Here is a 9,351-nt window from a genome sequence, read left to right on the forward strand (position 1 = left end):
TGACACTTCTACCTATTATGAGTTTCTAAAAATGGAAATTAAAATATTGTTTTTGCCGATGTCGGTGTATTGGCTTAGACCACGCAACGGAATATGACAAAGTGTTTTTATAACTGCCTCTTGGCAATTTGTGGCTTTAGTAGTTGCATAACACCTCACATGTGGTCAGCCCTGAAGCATTTATCAAATCTTAAGCTAATAACAATGTGCTTTTATTCCTAGGTGGTATAGTAGATGTGGTTTGTTATATAACACTGAGACCTGTGCTAAATTGTATAATTCCTGTTTAAAGTTAGCTTGAAGTTATTTTGGAGGTAGGAACTTGGATACAACAGCCAAAGACATGACGAAGTAAGTGAAATTTATATTAACTTGGGACTTATTTTTGTGATATGGTCCATGTGTAATCTATTAAAGATAGCCCTAAGAGCAAGAATGCAAAAATTTGTTGGAAAAAAATTGGCAAGTAACGTTATTGCTACACAAAAGTAATGTTTTTGCCGTTATTTCTAACTAGCCTACCGCATAATAAAAATGCCGTTATTTTCAAGTATAGCCTACCTTTTCAATCTGAATTTTTGTTGTTGGTAATTTGGCGTTTAGAACCTGTACCAACACGCAGACACCTAAACAATTTCGTTCGTAACGCAACTCTTAATGTGTCACCGGTTTGACCCTGCTTAACCCGTCAGACAAGCAATCTAGTTCTAACGCTACGAACTGTTTGTCTCTCTAACCAGGGGTGCGGTTTACTTGCAATGCGAACGGTTTGTTTACCATTTTCAGTTGTACAGTGGCACAAGAGTGGTTCAGTTTGGTAAACCTGTTCTTGGGTTAACAAGCAAAGTTTTGAAACATCTCTATATTTTGCACTGATGAGACCCTATAGGTAGAAACAGTGTGCACTTTTCTGCACCATTTTATTAGCTTGATGCAATTATATGTCCCACTCTAATTTCGGTATTTCCAAAAAACATAAATAACCCATTTTTATTTACTATTATGTTTTGCGTTTCCTAATGTGTTTTTCACATATTTTGTGGCGGAAAATGTTTTGCCAAAATAGGAAAAATAAAAATCCGCTGCGGTTATATTCCGTCTGAACGAATTTACCGCTTCGTTTCGTTTTTCGTTTGACCGTAAACTTTCATATTGTGACTGCACGCAATCTTTTTCGTATTAATTCAAGCGCGACCACCGCGGATATTTCTGCTATTATAGTCATTTTTTAGCATTTAAATTTCATTGCTAAACTCAAAATCGTGCAAGTTTTGTGTTCAAATTAAGCGTAAAACCAAAAACAACTTTCAAATTCCATTTTGACAAAACATTTTGGTTTAAAATCATATATTTTGAAAAATATAGGGCACAGGAAGAACGTTGTTGTAAATATTTTACGTTAAATTGGCCTAATTGTCGTAAACGTTACTGCTAGCGCGAGTCAAAGGCTTTATTGGGGTAATTTGGTAAAGAAATCGTTGGGAAATAGGATGTTGTTTTTTACAACAAGTTTATCCACAAACAAGCGCGGCTACAATGACACCAAGCGGTCAAAATGTCATGAGAAAAATTCCCCCGCAAACTAGGTTGCTAAAAAGGAGAAGTTGTGTTTGTGGCTTTGTGAAGTTGTTTGTTTGGTAAGTGAAATAAAAACAAATTGAGGGGGAAAATATATTTAAGCACCAAGCTAACGTTTCTGGCTTGCTAAAATTACTTGGAAAAGTCCAGTTAAAAACGATTTTTTCATAAAAAGACAATTAGTTGTTTGCGTTTTATTAAAAGCGTTTGTGTTATTATGGTTTGCATTTTCACGACATTGCCTTTGTTTTGAAGTATATTTTTTTCCATACTTGTGGTTGCACAAATGTATGTTTTGACTACTTGTGAACAAAAGCAGTTTTTTCATATTCATCAGTGCATTTTTTTCCAAAAAACTAATGTATGTACCAAACTGTATCAGGTAGCGTGTATTGTAAAGTTCTGTTTTAACCTTGTAGTCACCAGTGTGAAGAGAGATGTCTGGCGGAACATAACAGCGGCAACAAGAATGGGATTACAGCAAAACCCTCCCAACTGGATTGCCCATACAGGATTAAACGAACACTTGGGAGCAATAATTTCTCATCATTTGCACCTTGCTGCGCAGACCAAAGTAGCCTGACTGATTCGCGAAGGTAAAAATGGCATTTCTTTGGTTTTTACGATGTATACAGTTTTGTAAATGTGGAACGAGATAGTGTGGTTTAGGGGAGATCAAATTTGCTACTTTAACGTTAACCACTATGGCAGAATATAAAAAAAAACTTGTACTTTTTACAGACGCAGGGATTCAATGCTCACCACATCCACCGGGTGTCAGGACAGAGAACAAAGCCGTAACGGATTTTGTGGACCCCTGTCTTGGTCTTTTTTTCCCATTCTCATTAGCATCACCACATCTGTGGGCTTTGTTGTCACGTAAGTCACATCAAACCTACGCACTTTTGTTGTCAAAACTTCTCACCACCGTAACGTTCCATGCAAACTGTATGAAATCTTTTTAAATCATTAATTTTAAACTGTGGGTTTGTGGACACCCAAGGGGTTCATGAATGCACAAATGTTGGGACTTAAAATTTCTGGGGTGTAATCGTACATGCTGGTCCACAAACTTTTTGTATTTATAAAAAAATATGTTGTTACTAAACGGTTGCTAACCACTGGTTTATTTCAATATGTGAAAAGGCTTTTGACAACTAGATCTTTTAATCTTTGATGCATACTTAAATACATTTTAAATTTAGGTAAATTCTGTATCCAAATCTTACATGGTCTTACAATATGACAATTTTAATCTTTTTTCAGATATACTTTTGCAAAGACGAATTGCCACATTGAGAGATGGATATTTCCTTATTTGAGGTAAATATCAACATTACTCTGTACCTTTACACTGTAATATCAAGCTACAAATATAAAATATACAATAAAATCTATTTTGTTTTAGTTACACCGGCACAGAAAATCCAGAATCAATGATCTTTGGTTTAATTTTAAACATAGAAGGATTTTTTGGTAAGTTTTTACATAAAAGTTTTACATGAGAGAAAAAGTTAAAAAAAATAAAATAAAAGAGTTATAATACACATTTAAAGACCTTCTGTATCAAAAAAGTATGACTGTTTATAAATCCATTTATATAGTTTGTTGTAAAAGGTATTATCCTGTTAGTGTTCAATAAGAAAGATAAACACATTGTTTGAAGTTATTCTGACTTACTCTAAATCTGATGTCTGTCTGATGAATTATTGCGTAAAAAGTCTCCTAGTAAAATTTTAACCATCATATTTTGTCACAGGACTTATTGTTGTGTTTCTGGCATGGAGATTTTATCGACACATGGGTCAAACAAACTGTCTTAATTCACTTGCACTTGTACTTGGATCTTTAAGCTGCTTTGGTGTGATAATGGTTGGCAATTTCCAGGTAAGATATTGCAAAAAGTAAAAAAATGAGTAAAACAGTTAAGGATCTGTATTTGCATCATTATTGCCTTTTAACAGCCAAGCATTCTTTTTTATCTCGTATACAAATGCAAACCTTTTTTCAAAACTGAAAGGTAAAAAAATATTTGTGCAATGGAGCTTAATGGCCAAGTGCTACAAAAAAATGTCATTTAAAATCACAGTGTTTAAACCATTTTTGATCATTTATATGCATTGATAAAATCCATACAACCCTTTAGCTATATTTAAGCATAGCATTAGTCTTTTACATAATAACCAATCACCATATCTTTTAGGTAACGAAAGCCAAGGTGCCACATTACATTGGTGCTGGACTGGCATTTATCATTGGTACTGGTTATGGAGTTGTGTCAAGTATTCTCAGCCGTAGATCTTTCAAAGTTGCTCACCCTAAAATGAAGTATTCTGTTTGTGTCGGGGGCTTACGCTTGGCCTGTGCATTGCTGATGGTCACAGCTTTAATTTTGTGTAAGTATTTCACTTTTGTTTAAGTATTACAGAGCGAAATAAAGGCGTTAGGCCAGTGGTTCCCAACCAGGGGAATTTGTGTCACAATATATATGGTTGTCTGTGCCATGTGTTATTGCTACATTTGCCATATATGAGCTGAGAAAAAGAAAATTCTCGTATATTCGATTTAAGGCAGCAATGCAGAACTTGTAAGGGGGAATTAGATTTGAATATCGACCAAAAGGGTGCACAGGACAATAAAGGTTGGGAACCACTGCATTAGGCTATGTTTTAATGAATACTGTACCTGTTTATGCTAAAGAGAATACCTTTTGTCAATTGTGTATGTTATTAGTCTTCCTATAAATTTGATTTCTAAATGGTATGTTGTAAATGAAGTATTTTTCTTTAAAAGCTTGTCTAAAACCTGTTAGTTACCTTCTGTTTTTTGTGCAGTGTCTTGCGTTGGAATGTACAAGAAGTTATCGGAAAGAAACAGAACTAAGGTAAGATTTTAGCAACGCTACATTAGTACCAAAAGACTATTAGAGTTTGCCTAACACTGCTAAAACGATGGCCCAAAGTTATTTTTAGGCCAAGCCCAAAGCAGCTTAAAGGTATACTTGCAATTTGCTGAACATTATTTTATGATGTGAACCTTGTGTGCTGTAATAATAAATTAGTTGCACAATTTGTTTTGTATAAACTAAAAATAATCTTTAGTAAATTGATATTTGTATGGTATGAAACTTAGGTTCAATAGGGAAAGTGTTTTGTGGTTATCATGTGAGACTAAGTACTTAGAAATAAGCATGTAATATGACATAATGTACTCTCATTTTGAGCCTAACAACTTTAAGTTCATTTACCCTGAATTTGTTGTCAATTCTTTACAGCTATTAGATTTGTTTTTCAAGCAGCTTTTATTGTATTTGTACAATCTTTTTTGTAAGTTTTTTTTTAATGACATCTTGTGGTCAAAGTTAACAAAAATATGAGTTTAAACTTTGGTTTATTTGTAGGAAATCAACCTGAACGAAACTCGCATGCTGCCAGATGGATCGTGTCGAGACTTGCTCAGCAAAATTCCTTTGCATGTCCAATATGTTGATTTACTTGGTTCGATAACTGAATGGGTTCTGACTGCTTGTCTTCTTATTTGTCTGAGTCTTTACACTTACGAATTTCGAGTAAGTATCTGCTTCTGGATTTTATGGATTCTGGATTATAGGCAACTCCATAGTTTTATTGCTTACTAAGCATTTAATGTAAAACCATTGAAAAAGATTTTGCTTGTTATAATGAAACTGGTTATTTGCTGTTTGTTGCATACAGATTACAAATCCCAAATGTAGCTATTAGTTAAGAAATTAATTTCGATTATTGCATAATTTGGTCAACACATAAAAGATGATTAACCAGATATATGTGCATTAAGCTCTACTTTGCACACTATGTACCTCCTAAGCTTCATGCTTACTTTAGAATACAATCCTAAAAATTTGTTGCAATTGTGTGTGCAAAAATTGATATTTAAGTATTGACTTCTTACTAAGCTTGTCTATTAACGAGTTTCATCGTAATTAGGCATTCCAAAATGTGAAAGTGGTCCTGTACGCTAGAGGGGGACAACTACGTTGCGACAACAATAACTGCAGCAAACCTATTAGACAAAAAGATGAGGTTGTCGTGGTAACAGAAGACAGAAGGGATCATCATCATGAAACAAAATCCCTAAATGATTCAAACTTTAGTGATTGCGAAAACGCAAGAATTAGCGAGACGAACACTTTAATTTTTTCCGATACTTCATACAAGAGTAGCTCATTGTGCAGCGACCCACCTGAAGACATATTATGTGCGAGAGAAAACAGCCAAGCGTTGCTGATTGTAAACGAACAGGACTCTACGCATTCTGACAACTTTGTGGTATAGGTTCTGGCCATCACTGCAGCATCACTTTTTTGCACTTGTCTTTTTCTTGCACATTAAAATACGTTAGGCCTGAATATTTAATTGATCTCCACCTACCCTATAGGTATAATGAGTGATAAAAAAATTGAGTCACATTTTGAACTAAGTGTCTTAATTACAGGACGTCTTTTGAAATTGTCGTTCTTCCAACATGTTATAAATTTTATTTACTTTTACTGATTATTTTATATTAATCATCCAGTTACATTTTGTCTACCAATTTGCGACTGTTTTTCATGTCTTCGTTAATGTGCTATTAATTGCGAATGAATTTAATCAACTTTTTTGTTATTGTCATGCCTTTGTCTGTTATTGTGCTCTCAGTATTTAAATTGTGTGAAACTCTGTAAAATATTTCCAAATGTTTTTTACTTGAACTCTCATTATGGTCCTAATTTTCACATGTGTTATTTACTGGCCTGATTTTTCTTATTTCCATCTCATGTGTCAGATAATTTGGTCAGGCCTATTTTTTCAATAGCATTGATTTTTGCAATCAGGTTAAATCACATTTTGGAATAAACAAATCCAAAATATTTTTTGTGTATAAAATCAGTTTTCAAATGGTTTAGGCATTCAGTCAAATTCACATAAACCACTTTAAAACAAAAGTCATAGAGTAATCAATTTCACGGTGCTGTCATACTGCATCAGCCTTCACAGTTTTCTACTTAAATGATATTTATCGTGTTTGCCACTGTTAGCGGTTTTGCTGAATTGGTGGTTTAATGTACTTGTCAATTGTCTTTTGTTGTTTTGAGCAGATGTTTGTTTATTTTTCTTGTTCATTTTACTAACCCCTGTTTCGTTTCTGTCAGTTTATAATGCCTTTTCTATTTCTTCAAGTGTTTTGTTCCAATAAAAAACTCTGTTGTTACTTGTTGCAACACACAAAACAGTGCAATCAAAAATGGGTCAGTGATGGAACAGATATGAGATTCGTAATTTATGTGACAAAGCCATATTATGTAAACAAAACAGCTTAATTTGCACAATTGTAATTATTACAGGCCTATTAAATAACATATTTAACATTTTTTTAAACCTAAATCAATTTTTTATGCAGGCTACAGCAATATGTCAAAAGTATTTTACACATAAAATGTAACTACTATTAAAATAGCGAAGTAGTTTTAAAACTTGTTCTGTACCACCCTCTAACCACCAGTGGAATTGTAAACAATCTTCTTGGTAGACAAAGCTTATGACAAAATATTTTACAGAAAAAAAAAACAGTTACTGAACTGGTTTTTAAGTATCCAACATAATCGAATCATTTGTCTAAGTTACTTAAATTGGTTGTTTAGCCCATATGAATGAATATACTTGACAATTTACTTGTTACTGTGATCTGTTCCAACTGTCAGCTTTTCTCTTAGCACCCCCTAATCACCCATTTGACCTCCAGTGCCATCTTTATGATTGAAAACTTTTCTAGGGGACATAGGTACCCAGTTAAAAACTACATAGTTGGAATTTTTAAATGGAATCAACCATATACATTGTTCATAAATACACTACAAAACACAGGTGAAGGCAGTGAACATAAGCAGTGCATTCTCAAAGCCAGAACATATCTTTATTTATCTGCTACGAAGTCTTCTTTATTTTGGCACACTCCACAGCAGGAGACGAAAACGAATTTCTTTTGAGTTTAATCCTCTTGCCAGGCTTTTTGTTCACAACTTGTTTTTTGCTTTGATCATTAGTCGCTTCACAGGTTTTCACAGTGGTTGAATGTTTATCTGTATCAGTGTGGTTTAGGTCGGTCTTTTTGATTGAGATATTTTTGCTGTTTATATTACTGTTTTCAAGTGCCTTTGGTTTAGTTGTACAAACTGGGGTCTTCTTGTTGTCAGTACATGCAGTAGCACAAACATCTGGTGGCTTTCTATTTATTATTGGCCTTTTAGCTGGCGTAACTTTAGGTTTGACGTTTTGCTCTGCAGGAGAAAGTTTACGCTTTAGCACAGTGCTCTGTTTTGCAGCTTTTGACCTTGCAGCTAAGCGGTCCAGCTCTGGGGTTGCAGATGCAGACTGATCCACAGTTGAAGTTGCTCTTGGTTGTTGCGATTTTTGATGCATCGCATTTTTTAGCAACACATTTGTGTGAGAAACTTTCGGTTCTTTTTTTCTGCGTTCTTGAAGTAGCCTTCCCCGTCGGTTACTTCGAGGAAAGCGTCTCGGTAGAGCTGCCAGAGAAACGTAGAACTTTTTTACAACATCTTCTTTCGACCAAGAAATTATGCTGTCTGAAGAATCTTTCAAAAAGCCAACCTGAAAAAATGCCAATATTACAAAATTACTATGATTTATGCTACTTCAAAGACAATTTTGTTGCTAGTTAGAAAGCATTACGTTAACTAACTGAGTATGATCGTGTAAAAAGTCGTAAACTTCATTAAAATAGAGTTAAAGAACAAAAACATACCCGAACAAGGCTTTGCACCAAATAATCTTTAGATGCTTGTTCAGGAAAGACTAGAAACAACTCTTGTTCCATAAATTAGTCAGTTTTGAAATTAGACTGCAGGCTGCAAGACATTAATGGTCTGCCTTTTTTATTTTTTAACAATTACTGAAGTTGCTTATTGCAAGACTAACCCACGCGATATATGAGCATAGAAAACGTATTTATTATTCGTTTAATATTTTTCAATCGAAGAAATATATTTAGTAGAATAAAAATGTACGTTTGAAATAATGAAAATTAACATTATTGCATACTTGCTGAATTGAAGTAATTCAATAGCTCAGAGGACCAAAACTTTTCAAAACAAATGACATTTTGACAAAACACGCAAAATTAAACGGGGAATTCCCATAAAGTGTTTATTTATTGATGTTTTTCTTTTTCTTAATTTTTAAGCCGTAAAACCACAATTTAAAGTCAAAAGTCTTAGAAAATAATTGAAATATTGTGAGCTTATTTGCTGATTTGATTTTGGTTTTTAAAATCAGAAACAAAAAGAAATATTTTTTTTCTTCAAATTTAAATTATTGCGCGTGGGAAATTGTCATCTGCGCTTCTGGGATTTATCAATTTTCCGTGCATGATTAAACAAAAACAAGCGGATGTTTTGATTTTGAGATCAAGGTCATTGCTGATTTGTATCCGGTCATTATCGTAACGATCAATGTCAATCAGCAGTTATGTGTTATCAAATCCCAGTTTTAAACGAATAACAGTTATGTTAATGTATATATTATCAGATAAAGAGTAAGAAGAGTAACATACAAGCCGATAGGCAATGGAATATAACCACACTTTTCCGCACTTTTCCGAGTAACATTATTATTCAGTCAAACTTTAGCACCAAGGACGATGTTTTAATTTGTGTGTACCTACCACGTAACTCTGCTAATCGTACCAAAGCCGAGACTAGAGCGAATTTTGTAGTAAGCCATGTGAGTTTTAGGG

The 9,351-nt window shown here is 33.9% G+C and overlaps 2 protein-coding genes across 3 annotated transcripts; one reads left to right on the forward strand and one right to left on the reverse strand.

Annotated features, from left to right (window-relative positions):
• The first annotated feature begins 205 nt into the window (after nucleotides 1-205).
• Nucleotides 206-6,807, forward strand: LOC145233775 (uncharacterized). Of its 2 annotated transcripts, none has more exons than XM_080098558.1 (10): nucleotides 206-351; nucleotides 1,998-2,174; nucleotides 2,320-2,457; nucleotides 2,845-2,901; nucleotides 2,987-3,054; nucleotides 3,338-3,465; nucleotides 3,782-3,974; nucleotides 4,413-4,462; nucleotides 4,979-5,146; nucleotides 5,544-6,807. In XM_080098558.1, exons 1-10 carry the CDS (start codon nucleotides 344-346, stop codon nucleotides 5,889-5,891), a joined length of 1,335 nt encoding a protein of 444 aa, XP_079954684.1. In that variant the 5' UTR covers nucleotides 206-343; the 3' UTR covers nucleotides 5,892-6,807. The 2 variants fall into 2 exon arrangements, with proteins under 2 accessions (XP_079954684.1, XP_079954683.1); XM_080098557.1 differs by lacking the exon at nucleotides 206-351 and adding an exon at nucleotides 1,459-1,637.
• On the reverse strand, nucleotides 6,779-8,539 carry LOC145233776 (uncharacterized). The gene is made up of 2 exons (XM_080098559.1): nucleotides 8,362-8,539; nucleotides 6,779-8,207 (listed from the first exon to the last, which is right to left on the reverse strand). Exons 1-2 carry the CDS (start codon nucleotides 8,431-8,433, stop codon nucleotides 7,521-7,523), a joined length of 759 nt encoding a protein of 252 aa, XP_079954685.1. The 5' UTR covers nucleotides 8,434-8,539; the 3' UTR covers nucleotides 6,779-7,520.
• Between the last annotated feature and the right edge of the window lie 812 nt (nucleotides 8,540-9,351).

The sequence above is a fragment of the Phallusia mammillata genome, chromosome 6 (assembly GCF_965637545.1).
Source record: "Phallusia mammillata chromosome 6, kaPhaMamm4.hap1.1, whole genome shotgun sequence".
Taxonomy (NCBI): domain Eukaryota; kingdom Metazoa; phylum Chordata; class Ascidiacea; order Phlebobranchia; family Ascidiidae; genus Phallusia; species Phallusia mammillata.

Coding starts and splice junctions, on each gene's coding strand:
- LOC145233776 (XM_080098559.1), bottom strand. CDS start 8,433: ATGGAACAAGAGTTGTTTCTAGTCTTTCCTGAACAAGCATCTAAAGAT. Junction 8,208..8,361: donor TGGTGCAAAGCCTTGTTCGG/GTATGTTTTTGT, acceptor GCATTTTTTCAG/GTTGGCTTTTTGAAAGATTC.
- LOC145233775 (XM_080098557.1), top strand. CDS start 1,537: ATGACACCAAGCGGTCAAAATGTCATGAGAAAAATTCCCCCGCAAACT. Junction 1,638..1,997: donor TTTGTGAAGTTGTTTGTTTG/GTAAGTGAAATA, acceptor TTAACCTTGTAG/TCACCAGTGTGAAGAGAGAT. Junction 2,175..2,319: donor AGCCTGACTGATTCGCGAAG/GTAAAAATGGCA, acceptor TACTTTTTACAG/ACGCAGGGATTCAATGCTCA.